Source organism: Ylistrum balloti, unplaced genomic scaffold, assembly GCF_031769215.1.
Source record: "Ylistrum balloti isolate Yb309-2 unplaced genomic scaffold, AGI_CSIRO_Ybal_v1 Utg370358, whole genome shotgun sequence".
NCBI lineage: Eukaryota > Metazoa > Mollusca > Bivalvia > Pectinida > Pectinidae > Ylistrum > Ylistrum balloti.
The window spans coordinates 515007-540662 of NW_026782254.1; the positions used below are offsets into that span (position 1 = coordinate 515007).

The 25656-nt window shown below is 36.6% G+C and overlaps 1 protein-coding gene across 1 annotated transcript; it reads left to right on the forward strand.

The window, feature by feature from the left end:
* The first annotated feature begins 265 nt into the window (after window positions 1-265).
* Window positions 266-25132, forward strand: LOC132553821 (filamin-A-like). Its single transcript, XM_060218100.1, has 18 exons — window positions 266-590; window positions 6965-7160; window positions 7839-7904; window positions 8487-8700; window positions 9496-9607; window positions 10260-10447; window positions 11784-11979; window positions 16845-16982; window positions 17254-17427; window positions 18627-18770; window positions 19239-19364; window positions 20242-20388; window positions 21303-21407; window positions 22369-22554; window positions 23098-23379; window positions 24027-24176; window positions 24389-24556; window positions 24866-25132. Exons 1-18 carry the CDS (start codon window positions 266-268, stop codon window positions 25105-25107), a joined length of 3159 nt encoding a protein of 1052 aa, XP_060074083.1. The 3' UTR covers window positions 25108-25132.
* Window positions 25133-25656: the final 524 nt, after the last annotated feature.

Below are 25656 nucleotides of genomic sequence, written 5' to 3' on the forward strand. Positions count from 1 at the left end.
ATAATAAATATGGTAATCTGTAGATCAGGCTGTCCCGCGTTTTACCTTGCCTGCCGTAAAACCCGTTATCAGTCAAGAATGTGATCAATGAATGCATGGGGCGATAAATTTCAGCAGCCAGGTAGTACACACAACGTACACTACTACGCCTGTATTTACACCAGAATGCTACACCGGTGATAAGCTTTAATCAATAGTGTGTTACCTGTGTACAACATACCTGAAACAAGTAAAGTTAAATGGACGGACTTCGGAAGTAAAAAAAATGAGTGTAAATCCAGAATATTCTAATGGTTTCACGAATGCTGGAAATCCCCAACCCCCGGGCTCGGACCGCTGGGTGGAGATACAGCAATCCACTTTTACGAACTGGGTAAATGAACAGTTAAGTCAGTACAGTGCTCGTTCTCTGACTAATTTAGGGACAGACCTATGTGATGGAGTACACCTTGTGGCCCTGGTCGAGACACTACAGCTGAAGAAGATCGGACGCGTGTACAGCAAACCCCAAGGTCAGATTCAGCGTCTGGCAAACGTTTCACTAGCTTTGACCGCTATCACGGAGGACAACGTGAAACTCGTCAACATAGGTATGTTACACTACGCGATAACTGCAGCTCCTGCATATACGGAGATATGAACACCTGTATGTGCAGGGAACATCGTTTACCCAACACTAGCAAGAGATAAAACTCTTTTTGACACATGTACGAAACAATGTTTTAATGAGACTAGCCGTAAACAATATTTGTATAACACTAACTGGAAATGATATATAAATGACACTATCCGGAAACAGAATCTAAATGACACTATCCTGACACTATCCGGAAACAGAATCTGTATGGCACTATCCGGAAACAGAACCTGTATGACACTATCCGGAAACAGAATCTAAATGACATTATCCGGAAACAGAATCTAAACGACATTATCCGGAAACAGAATCTAAATGACACTATCCGGAAACAGAATCTATATGACACAATAAGGAAACAGAATATATATGACACTATCCGGAAATAGAATCTATGTGCCACCAGCCGGAAACAGAACAGTTTATTAACGCTTACCGGAACAAGTATTTAATTTTCTAAGCTTATTTGCTTTTGTTCTGATCATGTTACGTTATTTTTGTGTTATTGCTATTCTGAGTTTGTCTTGGACGTTGTGGGTTGATGATGGTTGATATTAGAAACCCGTATCCTGAAAATACCGAATTTATGCCGATATATTTATATTTCAACAATCACGAAATTTTATTACGATGCAAATTTTGTTGTTGTAAGATTTGAAAGTAATATGAGCATACACTCAAAAATGCTATTGAAAAAATAAATTAATTCATTTTCATTATGACCAGTAAAAACCTTTCATACTACCACACCGGGGATGAGTATGTCTGTTTCTATACAAAGTTTTTCCTAGATTGATGAGGACAGTTATTAAGGTTTCAATCCCATCGATACAAATATTCCCCTTTCACCATTTCTAGCCATGCTTCTTAACTCCGCTGGATACCTCACTTTGTGAAGTTTTGCTATTGGTGTTAAGCAATCTCCTAAATGATGCAGGTTGATTTCTCCTGTCTAGAACAGAGAAAGTTAGAAAAACACATTAAACACTAAGTAACACGGAACATGACACCGTGAAATATTTACCATGTATGGATCTGTCTTTATAAAAAAAAACCTAATCTAAGCAACGGACCTGTCAGTTGATATCAAAACCTTCTAACTGGGACTGTATGTTAGAATTTCAATTTTATTGCCGGATGACCATCACTAACGATAAATGTTTCCGATCTCTACTGACCATATGTACTGCCCGGGGCATTGCGTGGTTACCAATCATAACACGTCTGGATGATAACATCTGTCTAGCTGTCCCTATACGATAGTATCAATCCCCTTTGGTCGTGGGGTCTGTTGGAACCACAGATATATATGTATCTAATACAGGACTTTTTGTTTTTCTTCACGACTTGTGGATCAGTCGTTGGATCTTGGTCATTGACTGGTAAATGAAATCCAGTATGTTTAAGATATTACGAATAATCTCTTTTGTATACAATTAAACACGTGTTATAAATGGACTGGACATTGACGGTAAAAAAATCGTTATTTTTTGCGGGGGATTTATTTTCACATTTTTGTTTGGGATGGAAGGGAATGGTCTAGTTTTGGTTTTATATGGCTGAGCTTCCTATCAACAGCTATGGTCTTCAAGACGGCCATCTAAGTAAGCAAGGTGAATACATGTATTGGTTGTTTGAATTTGTTGGGAAATGGGATTTGTTCCTAAACATCTGTTTGAGATACTGCGGAACTAAAGCTGATTTTATCGTGCTACCACACGGCAATACACAGCCGATTGCCCCCGTCAAAATAAAACATACGTTTACATCAGACAATGGTCTGTCATTACACTAGTACCATACAGTAGGGTAATATCTAACCACTTTTAAAGACACTTCCGGTCATCAAATAGAACCCAAAGTCTCCATTACCTTTATCAGCTAAAAGTTAAAGGGTTGTGGCTACGATTAGTGTTTTTGTTAAATTATGTTAATTCCTAATCTAGACCGTCAGTACCAGCTATATGACACCGCTCAAATTGGTCCCGATTCCTACTTTAGGCAATCGAAAGTTAAGCATGAGTGAGTTAATGAGGCAATTGGTCACGTGGAACAGGTGTCGACAAAATGTTACTTCAACTGACTGGGTCTTATATGTAAACTGTAGTCTACAAGGCAGGTACTTCTCATACTCTTGATTCAAAGTGAAATATTTTACTTTAACTTAACACTTTATGTAGTTTAACAAAATTTGAGCAACTTAAACTTTTTAAACAAAACTATATTGATATGAAATTCACATCACATGAGTCGGTGATATTCAGTTATACATAAATGAAGAGACTCGGATGTATTGTCAGCTGTTCCTGTTATGTAACGACTCCAGATATATAATGTGGCCGATTAATATACAGATATTTAAGGCGTTTATGGTTTCGGAGGTAAAAACGGTGTTAAGATTTATCAGCAATCGTAATCTAAGCAAGAGAATAATGCAGATATTCAGGATTAATAAGTTAAAATATATTAATTCCGTTGACAATTCCGTAGTAAGAGCTAATGAAATCAATCGCTTGCTTGATTTTAAGACCTTTACCTCTTCCGGGTTTTTATAAAGACGAACATCTATACCACGTGATTTGACTGACGATACAAAAACATGACAATACATAAAGACGAACATCTATACCACGTGATTTGACTGGCGATACAAAAACGTGAGGATACATCTATGCCACGTGATTTGACTGGCGATACAAAAACGTGAGGATACATAAAAAACGAATATCTATACCACGTGATTTGACTGGCGATAAAAAACGTGACAATACATAAAGACGAACATCTATACCACGTGATTTGACTGACGATACGTAAACGTGACGATACATAAAGACGAACATCTGTACCACGTGATTTGACTGACGATACGTAAACGTGACGATACATTAAGGCGAACATCTGTACCACGTGATTTGACTGACGATACGTAAACGTGACAATACAATTGCATACACAAGCCGATTTTTTTTTATTTGCTTTTTATGTGCACAATAAATATTCAGGGTACAAACAAGAAATTATCTCCGAGCATGATAAAATGATATATGACAAAATTTTGTTATCAGTTCCAGGCAAAGGCGTTGTTGATAAGCGTGTGTGCTGTGTATCCCAATAACCATTCTTTACAATATTTCTCTAATTAACAGCAAGAAATTGGCCAAAATTTTACAACTGGCAACTGGGTCATGCTTGTAGGAAAAACCCAATTATCGCCGATTTACAGTGTATGTGTTATTTACTAAATGCAAACCTTGATGCAGCAAAGTGTTTGAAGAATGTTACCAAATCAACATGAAGTGTATTAAATGCGTGCCTAGGTTCACTTGAATATCTAATACCGAAGGCTTGTAAATAAGTCACTAACGGGCGATACCTTTGTTTACTGTGGCAAAAAGATCGATTGGAAACAAAGACAAGTTTATTCATGCTGATAGACTTGTGATAAAGTTAGTCCAGAGTCATTGGGAAGATATACTAGTATCTTTGCTTGTCTCTTCCTGTTGCGTGCCGTTTCTATTCAATGCTATAAAAACTCGTCATCAAATTTATATCACATTTATCCTATAATACATCACGATCCTCACTTTGTCCTATTTTGGTGGCCCTGGCCTGGTGTGTCTGTACCCTAGCCTAGTTTCTCTGTATCCCTTGCCTGGTGTGTTTGTACCCTAGCCTGGTTTCTCTGTATCCCTTGCCTGGTGTGTTTGTACCCTAGCCTGGTTTCTCTGTATCCCTGACCTGGTGTGTCTGTACCCTAGCCTGGTTTCTCTGTATCCCTGGCCTGGTGTGTCTGTACCCTAGCCCGGTTTCTCTGTATCCCTGACCTGGTGTGTTAGTACCCTAGCCCGGTTTCTCTGTATCCCTGGCCTGGTGTGTCTGTACCCTAGCCTGATTTCTCTGTATCCCTGGCCTGGTGTGTTTGTACCCTAGCCTGGTTTCTCTGTATCCCTGGTCTGGTGTGTCTGTATCCTAGCCTGGTTTCTCTGTATCGCTGGTCTGTGGTCATATAACCCTGGAATGTATTCTTTTATCCTCGACCTGTAACCCTAGCCTGTATCCCTGTAACCCTGGCCTGTATCCCTGTAACCCTGGCCTGTGTCCCAATATCCCTTGCCTATATCCCTAATCTGTATCCAGAGCCTAGAGTCCAGTGCCTTGCGTCCGGAAACTAGCGTCCAGATCCTAGAGTCAAGAACCTAGTGTTCAGATCCTAGCGTCCAGAGCATTGTGTCCAGAACCTAGCGTCCAGAACCAAGTGTCTGGCAGCTACTAGGTTTTTTTACCGCTATTTATCTTATAGCTCTTTAACCTTAGAGTATATTGGTTACGACCTATCAAGAAAGAGAAAAAAATACTGAAAGATGAAATCATATGTTTTTATCATGCATATATGCTAATCGAAGCTTGCGTTTTTGCTTTAAATTCTTAGTATTGCGAGCTATCAACGTAAGACAACACTTGACCTTAGGTACTAAATGCACCTGATAAACACTCCTAGTGAACAGTTTTTAACTAATATACAGCGCCAGTTGTTTTCAGAAAAATCTGATGATACCATAGGGGAAGGTCTATCGTCGTTTATCTCATTTAGATAAAAGGTAAATAGACCTAGATTATAAACAATATAACACCAACTTGATTATATATATTATATATTAAGATACATATTTGTTTATTTATCTATTTGCTCTAACATTCTTGTCCTACAAAAAATTATAATGACTGTAAGCAGACGACAAGCCTGCTGAAATAACATGTATTACGTCCGTGAGGAAATCAGTATTTCTTGTCAGATATCACAGTCAAGCTGTCAATACATTGAAGAAATACATGAAATTTGAATAAACTTATGAACAATTTACAAGAAAATACCGACATACTATTACAGCCTTGATTAAAGAATACGTTTATCATGAAACACTTTCGGAAAACTACCATTTTCACACATTTGTTTACTAAATTCAACCTTTATAATGATCTGGATACAGAAGGAAAGAAATTAACTTCCGGCAAGTGTATAAAAGTTGACGGAGCAGCTCCCGCAATGGGCATGGGAGGTTATGTTGGTGCAGGTAAAGAAGTTATGTTATGAAAGGAAATTATATATATATATTACTTATGGTTGAATTAAGACTTTTAGACCTGAATGGCCAATACATATTAGGATATATAAATATGCATGGAAGACTGACTAGGATGCAATGACATTGGCCTTCCGTAGAAGCCCATATAATCTTGTTTTCAGAAGTGTTCTGGTAATTAATCCACGTAAACTAGGTCGCCTGATAAAGGATATAAGTTTGATCTGGAGAATTTTGATAGTAATTATGGTAATACTACTTCGCGTTTAAATTAGAATAGCTCTTTTTCAGAAATTTACATTATTATTCGCAATGAACAGTGATGACCAAATTACTCTCTTTCTTTTCCAAAACAATTTATTAAGTCTTAAACAACGGAGACAAATAAGGACAATAACATTCAACATGACTTACTTACATCAATAGAAAAACAAGATGTTACACAGCTGGATGGTTTATTACAATACATATATATAACATTGTTGAAGGGACGTATGATGGTCGAATTACCTCATTGTGACTTACTATTTTTTCTTTACCCGAGGTTTCTGTTTATTTGAAGTTTGGTCACAATTACGAAAAGCCTTCTCAAATGCATAGGAAACCACTGGCAAATAGTTTTGTGTGTGTATATATATATATATAAATGAATTGTGATTCAGCGAGAAAGGAAATAACGTGTGTTACAAAATCCCTTCAACGACTACATTAACGCCCTAACATATTCGCCAAAAAGTTTAAACCAAAGAAAGTATAAAAAGCAGTTTTACGTAATCATCCTCGATTGGTATTTCAGTGTCTGTTATAAATGAATACTGAGTCACTGTCATCTGTCCTGAACGCTGACATTTTAGTTATATGGTTGACTTACGAACAATGTTATAAAGTCATATATTTTTACTGACTCAGGTTTAATGCTCCTACAATAAAAATGCATTTTCATTTGCGCTGAATTTTATTAATGCATCTTTCTCGCGAAAAACTCTGTTAGTAAAACTGTGGTCAATTTGCATCCATTCATCATTTCGAGTACACAATTATTTATACTTCAAAAGTAGCCATGAAATCTACCGAAATAAAGTCCCCATGAAAAGATGATTTAGTAAACCTTGGAAATTGTCTCTGAATCTGCTTCCTATTAGTTCTATAGGTTTACACATGTTGCTGACGTCCCTGCCAAGGTGTCTCTAATTATTTTCTGTTCACTATTGTATCATTAATTATTTTCCGCTCTTGTTTACAGGTAACGAAGACGTTGTCAACGGTAACGTGAAACTCATTCTTGGTCTGATATGGCACCTCATTGTACGATATCAAATTTCCAACCGGAAAACCAAATCCCCACCCAAAAAGCTGATGATGGACTGGTTCAGGTTGACGATTCCAGACCTAGAAATCAACAACTTCAACAAAGATTGGGAAGATGGGATAGCACTTCAGTAAGTATATTGTGGACTTTTCTCAAATCAAAAGATTTTAAAGTTAGTGACATACCACAATCATTCAAAATCAATACCTGAAAATACAACGCAAAATGAAAAAAATTGTGTGCAAAGATTCCACAACGACGTAATAAAAAGACATGAATTATGGGAAGGGCATGTAGACCTCTTGAACAGGAACCAGTGGTAGCATTCTGTTGAACATTTGAACGTTGTCATTATCCTAACTACGATTCAATAAAACTAGGGCAAAATATGAACAAAAGAAAGATTTACACATGGAAAACAAGACCGTGTTCCGGAAGAGCAAACGTCATCTGCTTCATCAAAAACACCCGCCATGTCAATTTTGTTCTCAAATGACAACAGGCAAACTAGCAAGCATCAAACACGTCCATCGTCATAACGCACAAAGAAATCATGGTTTTGATTTTCAGATTGCGGTTCATTAATCACAATGGGTAATCATCGCGAGGTAATGCGTCACGTTAGCTGAACTACAAGAGATTGGCACAAATTAAACACATTTCACTTTATGTATGTGAGTTTCAGAAATAAAGAAATCTTACTCATATACATTGTACTAAAATATGACAGACTTGATATCTTAAAATATTTTGGAAAAGTTGGAAATAAATTATTAGATGTATTAGTTTGTTGTTTGCTAATTTTCAGTGCACTTATAGAACGACTGAAGCCAGGAACGAGTCCGGATTGGAGGAAACTACACAGCAAAAATAAGTGAGCTTTTGCTATATGTGGTTACAATGTCAATAAGATGTTGAAGACTCATTGAAGAAGTACGATAAAAAAAAAAAAGTTTTGTAATAAGATAAAAACATGCAGTAATATTGTGTCTTTGAATAGTTTTCCACCTCGCGATGGTTTAAGTAATCTGACATGTTAAAGTACAAATTACTATAGTAAATAGACATCGGTTTCATTTTTCTGTCAACTTCTTATAAACTGTGGCATATTACGGATTAAACATATGTCCTTGTAATTGTCGACATGTAATCAAGTGTAATAAGGTGAAGATGAAAATAGACAAATTAAATGGAAGATAAATGCCTCATAACAACGTTATGATTTCTGAATGTCAATATTCAATATTCGCAGCTTCACATCTTAATATGAACTATTCTACTGTATACCATTGGAGATCGCCCACAAATCACAAGAAACGTCTGTTATATATATGTATATTTATCTCTTGTACTTATATCGATAGTAACGTATCGCTTTCATTTTCAATGTTAAACAATGGGTAACACGAGGTAAGTTGTAATACAAATGACAGGAATTACATTATCTTATTTTTAGGGTCGAGAATTGCCGCAGTGCAATGGTGCTCGCTAAGGAAAAACTGAACATACCTCGGGTTATCTCCCCTGAAAACTTTGCCAGCGGTGACCTGGACGAGTTGTCGGCTATGACCTACCTGTCCTACTTTGTCAAGGTGGATTCGCCTGGTTACTATGACACCCTAAATTGGGTGTGTAAGCAGCTTCGTACAACAACCATCACTAACCTCACGGTATGCATGAAGTAGAAATCCACACCGTCCCCATCACACGGAACTTTGAACATTTATTACCGATAATGTTCATTTTAAAACAATAAAATGATTTGTTGAAAATGCAGGACGTAGCTTCGAGGATGATTTTTGATCTTACAAACAGATGATTAGCTATTTGCAGTATTTTGAAAGAATATTTACCTATTTAAAGGGTTTAAATTGTTGTATTATCCCTGTATAAAGAGTAGAGATTCTCAAATATCATAGTATCAGTTTGTAAAGAATATTATTATCCATCCTCGATACTCCATGGGTTACTCTCATTATCGCTCTCTGCACCCCTGGAACATGTCATGAAAAAATTGAAAGGTTGATTGGTCTAGATTGGTTTTCAGGAGAAAAAAAGAAACTGACCAATAGCAGACAGGTTACACAGGAGTGACGCCCAACTTCATACCGTAATGCAACATCGAGATTCGTTTGATGTACATCAAAGTATCAAAAAGTCTTTTCACCTTGTCCACAAGGTGTCGCACATTGAACCTTCGATTTTGTCAAGAAATGTTCCAGGAGTGCGGAGAGCGATAGAGACTACTGGATTGACAATTATCATCATTATCTATATCAATCACTATCTTAAAATATCAGTCGTTGAAAACCTTTAATATATTTCACTTTTGGAGCCATTAAAGTTTATTTCATGCCAAAAGTGCACACATTTCTTGAATGACATTGTAAAAAACAAACTATTTTGTTATTGATTTTTATTCAATACATTGAAAAATTAATCATTCGTTATTATGTATGAAATAGACCGATTGGAATAACGGTTTCCATATTTGTGCCATTGTCCATTCACTGGGTGGAGCTATAGAAGGCTGGCCTGACCTTGACCTAAGCGACCACGAGTGTAACTGGCAGAAAGGTAAGCATTATTGTGATATACATCATATCACAAACATCAATACAATACTTTACTTAAGCCTCGTTCGTAATTAATAGCAAGACTCGTTCGTGACCAACAAGACTCGTTCGTGATCAATAACAAGACTTGTTCGTGATCAATAACAGGACTCGTTCGTGATCAATAACCGTCAGTGATATTTAAAGAACAAGGGAATTTTTGAAATTATAAATAGGCTTTCAATAGTGTTTTGATTTCAAAAAGTCTGAAAGATGTAATTCAGAAAATGGCAATACAACTAACATACTTTCGTAAATAATGGTGGGCCCATTTTTGTTACTGTACCTTTTACTCTTACTCTTCCGGAACACCTGGTCTTATTATTCCTGTTCTTTTCCGGGAATCTCTATGTGAATATTTCTTTGGTTCATGTTTTGCACTACTTTTGTTGAATTCGAGTTTGGATTATGTTTATGTTGACATGTTGGTATTGTTCAAAGTTTTTAAAAAAAATTGCTTGCTAGATGTGACTGTGAACAGCACAGCTATGACGCTTTTACACATAATACCTGGAAATACATATTTAGATAATGACTAAGTGCGTAAAGATGCATCTGCGTTACAGCCATAGACTAAAAAACCGCCATATTTTCCTATCTTGTTCACACATTAGCTCTTGATGGCGGTAAAGAACTTGGTGTCGAGCCTCTACTCAAAGCAAGTGAGATGTCTGATCCTAGTCTTGATCATCTCACAATGATGACATATGTCGCGAGGTTTCAGCGGGTGACACCGTCAAAAAGTGACAAAGACAAGGTCAAGGTCACAGCCAGTTTCAACAACATTAGGACAGGGATACAGGTATGTCAAAGTCATCCGTAGGCTGACATATTTTGATTTCGGTATACAATGTAACAGATAGCTTGGTAGTGTTATATCTATCATCGTTGGGAAGATTATGAAGATGTTTAAAGGCATGCAAAATAATAGATATTTGACTATTGGCATATATTGTATTTCTATCATTTGCCTAAGACAAATGATGGCAGAGACACCCAGCTAAAACCTCCAATCTTTAAAAAAAATAATTGTAAAATAATCAACTAACAATTAGACTCAACTGAATGAAACAGCTAATTGGTCGAAATGAGCATCAAAAGTCAAATAGGTTGGTGCGTGTATATCATAATTCAATAAATTTAATTGAATAAAAAAAAAACTATCATAAGTAAGATAAATATGGCATACAGATTCCGTGAATGTACATGTTGGAGACTAGAAGAATAACGTCAATGTTTGTATAAAGTCTACCATCAATGTTTGTATAAAGTCTAACATCAATGTTTGTATAAAGTCTGACATAAATGTTTGTATAAAGTCTAACATGAACATCAATGTTTGTACAAGACACCAGCAAACAGCGCCCACAATAAAGATATATAATATTAATTATAATCAGCAGACCAAAAAGTGAATTAAACTGCATCTTAAAGCTGTTTCGTCCGTGTCGCTTATTGTGAGTTGAATGTTTCAGAATTATTTTTTTGATAAAAGAACTGTGGTTTTAGCTTGGCGTCTCTGCCAGCGTTATTCGTCCGACAACTTTTTCCCTTAAAATCTTCATTTGTTCACAATGGCTGTTTTTTTACTAAAATAGTTTCATTAAATTTGGTACTGGGCATGTTAAGTCAAATTTGTATAAATGGATCTTCTACTTCCTTTTGGGCAGCGCAATGGTGGCCCAACAGAGGAAATAGAGGTTTGATGTTATGAATACTGTGGCTTTGTTGATCTAGGACATATTTGAGTCAAGGAAACTCAGTCATGAATACAAGGAGGATCTGGCCTTCCGGGAATTGAGAAGTTAAACCCAAAACAAGATTTTCTTATTAGTTCTGAAACACAAAACTCACAATCTGAAACACCGAAATATTAATCTTACAGACTGAAACACCAAATTCACAAGCTGAAATATACAACTCATAAACTGAAGCACAAAACAGCCTGGAAAACAAAACTCATATGCTGCTTAGTCATGTAACCTAACAAAAAATTGTTACATGGCATGGGAACTGACTTATTGTACAATAAGAGCGATCTCCTGTTTAATAAAAACTGTGCCAAAGCACAACAACACCGCGCGGTGTCACTGTTGCTTCATTTCCGGTTTGTGCAGTGTTATGTATTGTTTATGCAGGCATCATTCAGTATTGACGTTATGGACCGCGGGGTTAAGACTGAAAAGGTCAAGGCCGAGGTAAAGGGTCCACGGAGCCGGATAGATGCAGATATTCAGTGGCGGAAACAACATGCAAACTGTAAATTTACACCACGGGAGGCTGGCGAGTATCAGATTATAGCAGATACGGGAAGCTGTGTGTATCGTGTACCAGGTACAGGGTACTAAACAGATTATAGCAGATACGGGAAGCTGTGTGTATCGTGTACCAGGTACAGGGTACTAAATAGATTATAGCAGATACAGAAAGCTGTATGTATCGTGTACCAGGTACAGGGTACTAAATAGATTATAGCAGATACAGAAAGCTGTATGTATCGTGTACCAGGTACAGGGTACTAAACAGATTATAGCAGATACAGGAAGCTGTATGTATCGTGTACCAGGTACAGGGTACTAAAGAGATTATAGCAGATACGGAAAGCTGTATGTATCGTGTACCAGGTACAGGGTACTAAAGAGATTATAGAGAGAGGAAAGGTTTGTTAGTCTTATCGTACAGAAAGTAAAGGTTTGTTAGTCTTATCGTACAGAAATGTATCAGATTATAGAAATGTCATATGATTAAAGGTTTGTTAGTCTTATCGTACAGAAATGTCAAAAGGTGTTAGTCTTATCGTACAGAAATGTCAGAGAGGTTTGTTAGTCTTATCGTACAGAAATGTCATCTGAGAGAGATAAAGGTTTGTTAGTCGTTATCGTACAGAAATGTCATCTGAGAGAGAAAGGTTTGTTAGTCTTATCGTACAGAAATGAAATGTTATCTTATCGTACAGAGTCATCTGAAAGGTTTGTTAGTCTTATCGTACAGAAATGTCATCTGAGAAAGGTTTGTTAGTCTTATCGTACAGAAATGTCATCTGAGAAAGGTTTGTTAGTCTTATCGTACAGAAATGTGATCTGAGAGAGGTTTGTTAGTCTTATCGTACAGAAATGTCATCTGAGAAAGGTTTGTTAGTCTTATCGTACAGTTAGTATTATCGTACAGAAATGTCATCTGAGAAAGGTTTGTTAGTCTTATCGTACAGAAATGTCATCTGAGAAAGGTTTGTTAGTCTTGTCGTACAGAAATGTCATCTGAGATAGGTTTGTTAGTCTTATCGTACAGAAATGTCATCTGAGAGAGGTTTGTTAGTCTTATCGTACAGAAATGTCATCTGAGAAAGGTTTGTTAGTCTTATCGTACAGAAATGTCATCTGAGAGAGGATAAAGGTTTGTTAGTCTTATCGTACAGAAATGTCATCTGAGAGAGGATAAAGGTTTGTTAGTCTTATCGTACAGAAATGTGATCGGAGAGAGGATAAAGGTTTGTTAGTCCTATCGTACAGAAATGTGATCTGAGAGAGGATAAAGGTTTGTTAGTCCTATCGTACAGAAATGTCATCTGAGAGAGGTTTGTTAGTCTTATCGTACAGAAATGTCATCTGAGAAAGGTTTGTTAGTCTTATCGTACAGAAATGTCATCTGAGAAAGGTTTGTTAGTCTTATCGTACAGAAATGTCATCTGAGAGAGGATAAAGGTTTGTTAGTCTTATCGTACAGAAATGTCATCTGAGAAAGGTTTGTTAGTCTTATCGTACAGAAACAGAAATGTCATCTGAGAAAGGTTTGTTAGTCTTATCGTACAGAAATGTCATCTGAGAGAGGATAAAGGTTTGTTAGTCCTATCGTACAGAAATGTCATCTGAGAAAGGTTTGTTAGTCTTATCGTACAGAAATGTCATCTGAGAGAGGTTTGTTAGTCTTATCGTACAGAAATGTCATCTGAGAGAGGATAAAGGTTTGTTAGTCCTATCGTACAGAAATGTCATCTGAGAGAGGATAAAGGTTTGTTAGTCTTATCGTACAGAAATGTCATCTGAGAGAGGATAAAGGTTTGTTAGTCTTATCGTACAGAAATGTCATCTGAGAGAGGATAAAGGTTTGTTAGTCTTATCGTACAGAAATGTCATCTGAGAGAGGTTTGTTAGTCTTATCGTACAGAAATGTCAGAGAATGTCAGAAATCTGAGAAAGGTTTGTTAGTCTTATCGTACAGAAATGTCATCTGAGAGTGGAGAAAGGTTTGTTAGTCTTATCGTACAGAAATGTCATCTGAGAGAGGATAAAGGTTTGTTAGTCTTATCGTACAGAAATGTCATCTGAGAGAGGATAAAGGTTTGTTAGTCTTATCGTACAGAAATGTCATCTGAGAGAGGATAAAGGTTTGTTAGTCTTATCGTACAGAAATGTCATCAGAAAGGTTTACAGAAATGTTGAGAGAGGATAAAGGTTTGTTAGTCTTATCGTACAGAAATGTCATCTGAGAGAGGTTAAAGGTTTGTTAGTCTTATCGTACAGACATTGTCATCTGAGAAAGGTTTGTTAGTCTTATCGTACAGAAATGTCATCTGAGAGGAGGAAATGTCATAAAGGTTTGTTAGTCTTATCGTACAGAAATGTCATCTGAGAGAGGATAAAGGTTTGTTAGTCTTATCGTACAGAAATGTCATCTGAGAGAGGTTTGTTAGTCTTATCGTACAGAAATGTCATCTGAGAAAGGTTTGTTAGTCTTATCGTACAGAAATGTCATCTGAGAAAGGTTTGTTAGTCTTATCGTACAGAAAATCTGAGAGAGAGATAAAGGTTTGTTAGTCTTATCGTACAGAAATGTCAGGTTTCTGAGAGAGGATAAAGGTTTGTTAGTCTTATCGTACAGAAATGTCATCTGAGAAAGGTTTGTTAGTCTTATCGTACAGAAATGTCATCTGAGAAAGGTTTGTTAGTCTTATCGTACAGAAATGTCATCTGAGAGAGGATAAAGGTTTGTTAGTCTTATCGTACAGAAATGTCATCTGAGAGAGGATAAAGGTTTGTTAGTCCTATCGTACAGAAATGTCATCTGAGAGAGGATAAAGGTTTGTTAGTCTTATCGTACAGAAATGTCATCTGAGAGAGGATAAAGGTTTGTTAGTCTTATCGTACAGAAATGTCATCTGAGAAAGGTTTGTTAGTCTTATCGTACAGAAATGTCATCTGAGAGAGGTTTGTTAGTCTTATCGTACAGAAATGTCATCTGAGAAAGGTTTGTTAGTCTTATCGTACAGAAATGTCATCTGAGAGAGGATAAAGGTTTGTTAGTCTTATCGTACAGAAATGTCATCTGAGAGAGGATAAAGGTTTGTTAGTCTTATCGTACAGAAATGTCATCTGAGAGAGGATAAAGGTTTGTTAGTCTTATCGTACAGAAATGTCATCTGAGAAAGGTTTGTTAGTCTTATCGTACAGAAATGTCATCTGAGAAAGGTTTGTTAGTCTTATCGTACAGAAATGTCATCTGAGAAAGGTTTGTTAGTCTTATCGTACAGAAATGTCATCTGAGAAAGGTTTGTTAGTCTTATCGTACAGAAATGTCATCTGAGAGAGGTTTGTTAGTCTTATCGTACAGAAATGTCATCTGAGAGAGGTTTGTTAGTCTTATCGTACAGAAATGTCATCTGAGAAAGGTTTGTTAGTCTTATCGTACAGAAATGTCATCTGAGAGAGGATAAAGGTTTGTTAGTCCTATCGTACAGAAATGTCATCTGAGAGAGGATAAAGGTTTGTTAGTCTTATCGTACAGAAATGTCATCTGAGAAAGGTTTGTTAGTCTTATCGTACAGAAATGTCATCTGAGAGAGGATAAAGGTTTGTTAGTATTATCGTACAGAAATGTCATCTGAGAAAGGATAAAGGTTTGTTAGTCCTATCGTACAGAAATGTCATCTGAGAGAGAAAGGTTTGTTATCTTATCGTACAGAAATGTCATCTGAGAGAGGTTTGTTAGTCTTATCGTACAGAAATGTCATCTGAGAGAGGTTTGTTAGTCTTATCGTACAGAAATGTCATCTGAGAGAGGTTTGTTAGTCTTATCGTACAGAAATGTCATCTGAGAGAGGATAAAGGTTTGTTAGTCTTATCGTACAGAAATGTCATCTGAGAAAGGTTTGTTAGTCTTATCGTACAGAAATGTCATCTGAGAGAGGATAAAGGTTTGTTAGTCTTATCGTACAGAAATGTCATCTGAGAGAGTGTTAGTCTTATCGTACAGAAATGTCATCTGAGAAAGGTTTGTTAGTCTTATCGTACAGAAATGTCATCTGAGAGAGGATAAAGGTTTGTTAGTATTATCGTACAGAAATGTCATCTGAGAAAGGTTTGTTAGTCTTATCGTACAGAAATGTCATCTGAGAAAGGTTTGTTAGTCTTATCGTACAGAAATGTCATCTGAGAGAGGATAAAGGTTTGTTAGTCTTATCGTACAGAAATGTCATCTGAGAGAGGTTTGTTAGTCTTATCGTACAGAAATGTCATCTGAGAAAGGTTTGTTAGTCTTATCGTACAGAAATGTCATCTGAGAGAGGATAAAGGTTTGTTAGTCTTATCGTACAGAAATGTCATCTGAGAGAGGATAAAGGTTTGTTAGTCTTATCGTACAGAAATGTCATCTGAGAGAGGATAAAGGTTTGTTAGTCTTATCGTACAGAAATGTCATCTGAGAGAGGATAAAGGTTTGTTAGTCTTATCGTACAGAAATGTCATCTGAGAGAAGGTTTGTTAGTCTTTAATGTACAGAAATGTCATCTGAGAATCTGAGAGATAAAGGTTTGTTAGTCTTATCGTACAGAAATGTCATCTGAGAAAGAAAGGTTTGTTAGTCTTACCGTACAGAAATGTCATCTGAGAGAGGATAAAGGTTTGTTAGTCTTATCGTACAGAAATGTCATCTGAGGTTTGGATAAAGGTTTGTTAGTCTTATCGTACAGAAATGTCATCTGAGAAAGGTTTGTTAGTCTTATCGTACAGAAATGTCATCTGAGAGAGGATAAAGGTTTGTTAGTCTTATCGTACAGAAATGTCATCTGAGAAAGGTTTGTTAGTCTTATGAAAAGTATATACAGAAATGTCATCAATGAAGTTTGACATTTTGCGAAGTTTAAAAATATCCTTATACGCCCCAAATCGAGACAAGTTTGAAATATGTCTATAAATTCATTTTAGGTATGTGGGTTGTTCGAGCCTATATGGACGGAGAGGAAATTCCAAACTCACCGGTTAACTTTGATACATTTGATCCCCAAAAAGCCTGGTTTTCTGTGCAAGGAAGGGGTGTGGTTGACGAAGTAGTGGCATGCCATGGTGAGTGAAATGGCGGTCAGCATGTATTATTAGTTACTGCTTGTTGGATAACTTTGTTTTATAGTGTGGTTGGATCGGTACCTGTCGACCATGATATCTCTGAATGGTAGAAACAATATAGAAACGAAGTTGGTATATGCATTTTTCAGACGTAATATCAATATGTTTTGCATATTTTGCATGTGAATAGATATGAATATATTTTGTTTAATTGTTTCAAGACTTTCACATAAATCATTTCACTTAATATTGATGTAATCGTTCTGTAAAGTTGATGTAACCAAAGCCGGAACAGGTAACGTTACAGCGGAGGTAACACATATTGGTAAATCAACTCCTTGTCACGTGTCCAAGCAGGACGACGGAAATTGGTCCATTTCGTTCGTCCCGACATGTCCAGGATCCTTTTTTCTGAAGGCTGCTTTCAATGGCACTATTATTACAGGTAATACTGATGAATCTATATTGATATATTCCTATCATCAATTCAGGTGTGTTTGTGCCTTTATCTGTTTACATGTATATAGCTGTTTCCGATCAATATTACATATCTTTTAACATAGGCAGCAAACATGAAAGACATGTCAAAACTATTGGAATCAAAACGGCACTAAAACCTCAAAATGTATACTCTTCGAAATAAGGACATTATTGAACAACAAAACAGTATTTACTGTCATCAAACCTCCTTTCGCGTTGGAATCATCATATACTGTTTCTGTCAATCAAGAGTTGTAAACACTCAGAAGCTTCTCAACGTCGTTATGACCATGATATAAAAACATACGCTACATACTTTTCGTATCTGCAAGAGTTTTTTGCACACACCGTATCTTTCGAAATTGTTGTCCATCAGAAGTAAGATTTAAGTAAGTAGTTATTGCATTTTTGCGAGAATAATATAAAGAAATATTTCATTGATAAAGTGGTATGCCATGAAAAGAGAGAACACAAATCATCTGATAAAACTGACAAATCCCATGATAAACGTTCATCTCCATGGAAGTTGGCAACCAATGCAACACAAAGTATTACAGATCAATACGTAACCGAACGCCTTGAATGTGGAGCTAACATGTAAGACATTGCAAGGATGTTCGTGTCATCAACAGTGACAATTGAAGGTTGTTGCTATATTTACAGCCGCGTAGTAACTTGGCACATGTTTAACTGTCTTTAAACGTCTCTTACTGACATAAAGATGTAAAATTTTCTATGTAATTACGAAAATAAATTTACAATGAAATCTATTTCTGTGTTAGCATATTTCTAATATTAAAAGAAAAGGACTATATTTTGTTGCATACTGTGAATTTCTAATGAGTGAGTAGTGTCCTAAAAAAGCCTAGTCAGCTTCCTAATTGTATATCTGTTCTAAATATGCCAGTAATTTGGCTATCTTGTTTGTGATGAATGGTTTAATAGTGTCTTCAGTAATAACAAATATATTTCACTCGTATGTCACATTTTCTGCGTCGTTCGCTCGTGCTGCGCACTCGGGAAAGATATCAAAATATTACTTATGAGATATATTCTTACTTAATGCACTAATAAATATCCTCTATATAAAAATCGAATCCATTTTCGGAAAATTTATTTCTAGAATGCCATGTTGAGGACGAAATTTGATTAATTAACATACAGGATGTCCAAAGTTGGTGGATGTGGTGGACCCTGGTCAGATTACGGTGACCGGTGAAGGAATCGTGCGTGGCCTGTGTGGGAAGGAGTCCAGATTTATCGTGAACACTGGCGATCTTGGAGGAAACATAGTAGTCATCGTTAAAGGTAAGTAATCTTTGTTTCAATCATTCTTCTTCAAAAATTTATCTTATCACACACTCCCGAAATTGCGTTCCGTTTCAGTGAATTTTGTCGCCAATTTCTTATTTAAAAAATCCCCGTTAGTTTGCCTATTGGTTCCGTTGTTGTATACCTTGCTCTCAATAAGGAAAGTGATAATATTCACGTGGATTGACATATATTTACATGGCTGATGTCATCAATGAAACAGGGGACGCTTACTCTTCCGGAACAAATGGTTTTATTCTCCTTGTACATTTTAGGAGAATGCATGTAATCTTTTGTTTATATTTGCCCTAGTTTTATGGAATTGAGTTTGTAGTATGATATTTTTGTATTTTCTTGTTTTTTTTCTCCCAACTTTGTTCCCAATGCATATGGAGCTCATGTAAGACATTTGATGTCGTATGAGCTATCTCCAAGACAACGTATATAGCTGTGTTGACATTTCAGTGGGAGATATCGAGGTGAACACACGATGGGAAGAAGTTGGATCTACGGCACATCAGTTTACGTATACACCTCTACAGACGGGAGTCTATACCATAACAGTAATTTGGAATGACATGTGTGTCCCTGGTAAGTACTTCAATAAAACAATGGTCTATTCTATCGTGCTATGGTGTACATCATTTCACAGTTTTGACATACAGGAGTGAGTTTCCAGTAAATATATTCTTAATACCTAGAATAGTAATTGCTTACATTAAAAAATGATGTTGATTAATTTTTCGATTGTAAAACGAAGAAATATTTTTTTCAAAACACATTTATACAGTTATATTATATGATGTTCATATAATGTCCTTGTTTAATTGAATCCAATTTTGAATTATGATTACATCGACAGGTTGTCATTTCTTGCTATTTTTTCACAGAGCATACCAAAATTCCTTTAATACTGCTTCTACATTGGTTTCGGCGTATATTTAATTTGCTAGTGTCTCGTGTTATTTCGTCACTTCCGACTTAAAACATTACTGTAGATTCTTAAAAGTTGTATGTAGTATAATCTACGGCAGATACTCTGCATGCCACGTTTAGAATCATCTGAAAAATAGTAGGGTTTAGAAAGTACACACGAAATTGACGATCAAATGATTCGTTATCGAAAATTATGAAAGATATTGGCATTTGAGGTTAGGGAATCTCCAAATCTGGTGTTTAGCCTTATCTCAAAATTTTATTTTTCCTCAGTCGTCCCGAGTTTTTTGTAAATTAAGCCCTTAACATCTGTAGTAGACGCAATGGTCACCTCTGGGTCGCGGGTCCGAGACCTATTTGGGGCAGTCGCCAGGTATTGTCCACAGGTCAATGGTCTTTCTCCTGAAACTTTCATGTCTTAAAAGAACGAAATAATTGTACCATGCATCATGTATCTATGTGATTCTACATATGTAAGGTGTTATTCACTTGTTCGTATTGATTACAACTTTTGTTAATTCTATTGCTGCAGGAAGTCCATTTAAGGCCAAAATTACAGATAGGTCAAAGGTGAGACTGAAGGATGATTTGAGTGGTGATAAAGATGAGAATGACTACTTAGCGTTGGTTTGCGGGACTGATACTGTCCTACACTTTGACATCAGTGAAGCTGGTCCAGGTACGTTTACAAAAGCACAAAAAAGCTGGTCAATATGATCCGAAACAGTGATGGAAAACAATGCCAGGGTGCAACAGAAAGCGAAACTTACATTTTCCGGCTTCAAGTCGTGGCTCTGATGAAAGATGCATTATTGTGCCTTTAAATAATATATATGCCGTCTTTGACATATACTTGGGGGAAATTGACTTGATATTGAGCGGAGCAATAGCAAAACCTTATTCTAATTTATTTGCAATTAGCTAGTTTTGTGGCAATCCAGTATTAGGGGAAATCAGTGTTGTGGCTTTCCAGTATTAGGAGAAATCAGTTTTGTGGAAATCCAGTATTAGGGGAAATCAGTTTGTGGCAATCCAGTATTAGGGGGAAATCAGTGTTGTGGCAATCCAATATTAGGGGAAATCAGTGTTGTGGCAATCCAGTATTAGGGGAAATCAGTTTTGTGGCAATCCAGTATTAGGGGAAATCAGTGTTGTGGCAATCCAGTATTAGGGGAAATCAGTTTTGTGGCAATCCAGTATTAGGGGAAACCATGACGTGTTCTGAATCTTTCTTTCCTAATATTAAAAAAATCTTCCTCTTAATAAAAAACTGATGTCGAGATTGTTTTTCATTCTAGATATCAACTCGCATATCTCAGTGATATTCTGCAGAAGCTGAAAAAGGATTCAGTATTTGGTTGTCTTCACAAGCCAGACATCCTATTTTTAACTGAAAACTCTGTTTTATCGAATCTGTTCACTGTCATTTGCAATTCTGTTGAATGGCGAAATTACGTTTCATAGCAAAAACATCTAGTCGAGAATGTCTGCTTATTCTACCTGAAATTACCTGTATTTGATTTATATATTTTTCCGACATTTAACTTAATGTTTCTTTATGCGTGTTAATATGTCATTGTTATACCTGGTCAGGATCATTCAATGCCGAGGTGCTGGCTCCTAGTGGCAAGTTACCTGTGACGCTGGATCAGCCAGATACGGACGAAGTAGCGGTTAGCTTCAAAGCAAAAGAGGAAGGTAAGTGTGCGTGTGGTGATCCGACCAGGGTTTGCCAGTATGGTACAGCTGTTGTAAGTCACAACGCACATCGTTTGACACTTTATTATCAAAACACTTTAAATTACGAGTGTATATAACTATTCAATCAGTTTTCTTAGCTGTTCTCACATATATATTAATGAAATAAAGAAACCTGTCACACATTTATCTATAAGTAATTCCTAAATATATATTGACCACAGTAGAATCACTGTGCGAGATTATCAAATGTACGATAGCTTATTCCGTCCAGTTTACCTATCGTGCTCACATCGTGTAACGTTTGGTAGCCACACAGCTGTAAGATTGGTTGTAATCAACTTTTAAAAGTATTAGTGTAGTAAACAAACATTTATTTTACAAGCTTTTTTAAACACGTGGTAGGAACACTATTATCTAAGATATATCTTATTAACGACTATGACTATCGTTGATTTGGAAATACCAACTGGTTCACAATAACATGGAAATCTTGATAAAACAAATAACTGGCAGGTTCACATGGAAATTGGAAGCATTCATCTTTTTTTAAACAAGAAAGAGAATAATACGGCCCTGGATGTTTGCTATGTTTACCAGCAATGTTCTGGTGACGATAGTTTACATGGAAAGTGTGACGGCTTTTTGTACACTGTGACATTCCGTTAACTGATAGTTTGGGAACGATTAGGTATCACACCATTTCATGCATATTTTTTCAATACGCCAAGCATCGTTGATTTCTGTGCATTTTGATATAGCCACGTGTAGATAATTTCAACCCCATCCTCACTCAGTAATTATAACGTTTCGGTAGTTCTGTTTTTGCTGGTTCATAGTTTCCCTACACAGTGTAGTAGATTATAAGTAGTAGATTATAAGTTCGAGTTACAGTTTCGTTAGTACGTTCATAGCAACGTCCTCATTGTAAAAAATCTGTCAAACTCCATGTGTTCTTCAGGTGATCACTACATTCACCTTTACTGGTCAAACGTTCCCTTGGACTCATCTCCAATTCTCTCGTATTGTCCGGGACCCATACTTCCCATTGACCACACTAAGGTCAAGGTTACAGGAAAAGGAATCAAGGAAGCTCGTGCTGGAGTTCGGATGGAGTTTAGAATAGATGGAAAGCTTGCTGGTCCAGGTATGATCATTACTTTCATTTCAATTTATTATGTTTTTAATTCATGATTTGAGGTAACGATGCGCGATTGTTTTGTTATTATCTAGTAAAACTGCAATTGAAGTAAGTTTTATGAAATAGGATTTAGGATGAGCGATACAATATCCCATAACTTTTGGACTTTGGGCGTCACTGACCAATCCTGAATGGATGAAATAGCTGCATGATGTAGTGTGATTGATTGTCTGGCGCTACTGTATCTTATTCCAAGTTTTTTATTTAGGGATGGTGTACGTTTGTGTGTCTTTTGCTCAATCATACAGATATGTGTATTTAACTTCTACTCGGCTACATCATGTCATCCGTTACATGTTACGGTTCACGTGAATTAAGTGCATGTTTTATATTTGATATGACGGACAGATATAGTTGATTTTAAAGGACGAAAATCAGATTTCGAGCTGTCTGTGCAAATTAAATCAGATTACATTCGATATTACTGTTATCAATCAAGCAATGTTGCTGGGTTTGTTGTCAAAGATAACTTTACATATGTCGAAACAGGTGTGCCACGGGTTGAACTACAGGGGCTTAAATCCAGACCTATAGTGGACATGAAAGCACTGAAGTATGACCGCTATCAATGTCACTACACTGCCCCGTCCCCAGGAGCTTACTTGATGTACATCTACTGGTCCGGAACGAAACTGTTTGATGTGCCTTACAAGATATCTGTGTCCCACAGGGGTGCCGAGGGTAAGGTCAAAGTCCTAGGTCGTGGACTCAAGGGTGGATTTGTTGGTCAGGAACTGCGGGTTATAGTAGATACAACAGCTGCTGGATATGGTAAGGAAGACATTTTATCGGATCTTTACTGAGATCAACGCATATATTTGAAAATAATAATAAAAAAATACAGGCTTGTCAGCAAAAGTTGATACAAATTTAAAATCGATGAAATGATCACAGATTAAGGATGAACGATAGTGGTATACGGAGATAAATGTACTAGGAAAATAAGACTAGGTGTTGCAAAAGAGTCTGCGTTTTCCACTTAGTCGACGACACCAGCCATAATAATAACTGTCAATCTAGGAATTGGGAATTGCTCATTTCTTACGTGAATTACTCTTAAGGCAGACTTCATTCGTATGTGCGACCATGGCCATGGATTAAATGTGTTGAAATATTTTATTTTGTTACATTATAGTTCACAGGAGTCGAGAATGATAATCCTTGATGATCACCATTACCATATGCTGTATATATAATTGATAATTCCATATGAAAAAAACAGTACTTGGGTTTGGATTTATGGAGAAGGTTCTTAACTTCGAAACGTTTACCTGTAGCTCTATCAACCTTACAGAATATTCTTCTCAGGAAGTATTGCTATAACTTTGCCTCCTTTTCCATCTGTTTCGTGATCAATACGTGTAATCCATCATCCTTACATAGTCCATGCATAACAAAAACTTATTACCTTTACGTAGGTGAAGTAGTTGCGGATATGAACGGATTGTTGCAGCCAACACGCTGTGACATCTTGGACCAGCAGAATGGTATCTATACCTTGCGACTTTTCCCAACAGAAGCCTGCAGACACAGTCTTTCAGTGAAATTTGATGGAGAGCATGCTCCAGGTAAAGCAAAGTTATGATTGCGCCTACAGTTTTCAAACCATATATCCGAATATAAATCGGTAAACGATCTAAACTACTGTTACAGGTCAAGTTTGATAATTGTCGTCCGTTAAACTGAAACCTTTAATGTCTTGTTTGACTGATATCATGACCAAGTACATAATGAAACAAGAATATCCGTTGCTGATTTCACACGTTGGTAATTATCGCAGGGAGTCCGTTCACCATTCCGGTTGGAGAGCCTCCTGACCCTCGGAAAGTCCGTGTCTATGGCCCAGGTATACAAGACGGCTTGATTCAATCATTCGAGAGCAAATTCCTTGTGGAAACATACGGGGCTGGCGCAGGACAACTTTCGGTGCGGATCAGGGGCCCTAGAGGTAATATATATGGTGGGGGATACTGATATAAATATAATCTATTTAACTCCGTATGGACAGAGTGACATCAAATATATGCCTTGGCTTTACTTCTATACGTCCATTCTTTTGTCTGTTTGTATCAGTAACGAGTGCTGAAGATACTAACCTTATGCAAAATTTCGCTCCCATATTTTATTTTGTACCATTAACGAAATTCATATCTAGGTGCAATTAAATTGATATTTGGAAATATTTTTCTACATGCACACGGGTGATTTACAAAAGTAACACATGGTTATTGTGGCTTTTCAATCTATTTCATCACAGGAGCATTTAAGGTGGATATGGAGCGTGAACGACAAAATGACCGCACTATCCTGTGTCGATATGACCCATCCGAGCCTGGTCAGTATGACGTTAGTGTCCGGTGGTCAGGTCATCACGTGAATGGAAGTCCTTTTTATGTGAACATATTGGAAACTAGAGAGGAGCTGTGCGATTATTTGGAAACAGAGAAGGGCATTTCTATAACCATGCAGAATGGTTATGAATGGACGGAAGACGTTTAGGGATGTAGACCTACCGGTGATATAAACAACAGCAGATGTATATAGGTGTCAAAAATTCTTTACTGTCAATACATTTCTAAAGAAGAAGCATTTGTGTTCATGTCTCAAAAGAATGATCTCAGTGTCAATATCAGATCATCACCATGTAATAACAAATATTAATAAACTGAAAAAAATAGTTACTTGTGTAATTCTTGATGTTGAATATTGATCTTAAACATGCTAATATATTTATTACATAATTCCGATGGGATTAAGACATTTATGTACATTGTTAACGCCAAAGAACCAGCCCATCAGTCTTGAGTACGCACCGTAAATGCTCATCTGAGATTGATTTTAGCATAATTTATTTCTCATAAAGATTCATTCGGTTTTTTACATCCCAAATTCTTGATATCGGAGATCAGGGTTTCTTTATGATTTACATAGTATATCATATCTATATATTATACATGATTAATGTCAGCCAATATCAGTACGCATGTCAAACCTTACGATACTCATCAATTACTAGATAAGAAGTGTGTTAGGATGGATCTCTGTTTT

Bases quoted from the DNA above. Each gene is read 5' to 3' on its own strand.
- LOC132553821 (XM_060218100.1), top strand. From the start codon at position 266: ATGAGTGTAAATCCAGAATATTCTAATGGTTTCACGAATGCTGGAAAT. The intron at 7,905-8,486 runs GTGAGCTTTTGC...TCTTATTTTTAG, and splicing joins AAACTACACAGCAAAAATAA to GGTCGAGAATTGCCGCAGTG. The intron at 24,557-24,865 runs GTAATATATATG...ATTTCATCACAG, and splicing joins GCGGATCAGGGGCCCTAGAG to GAGCATTTAAGGTGGATATG.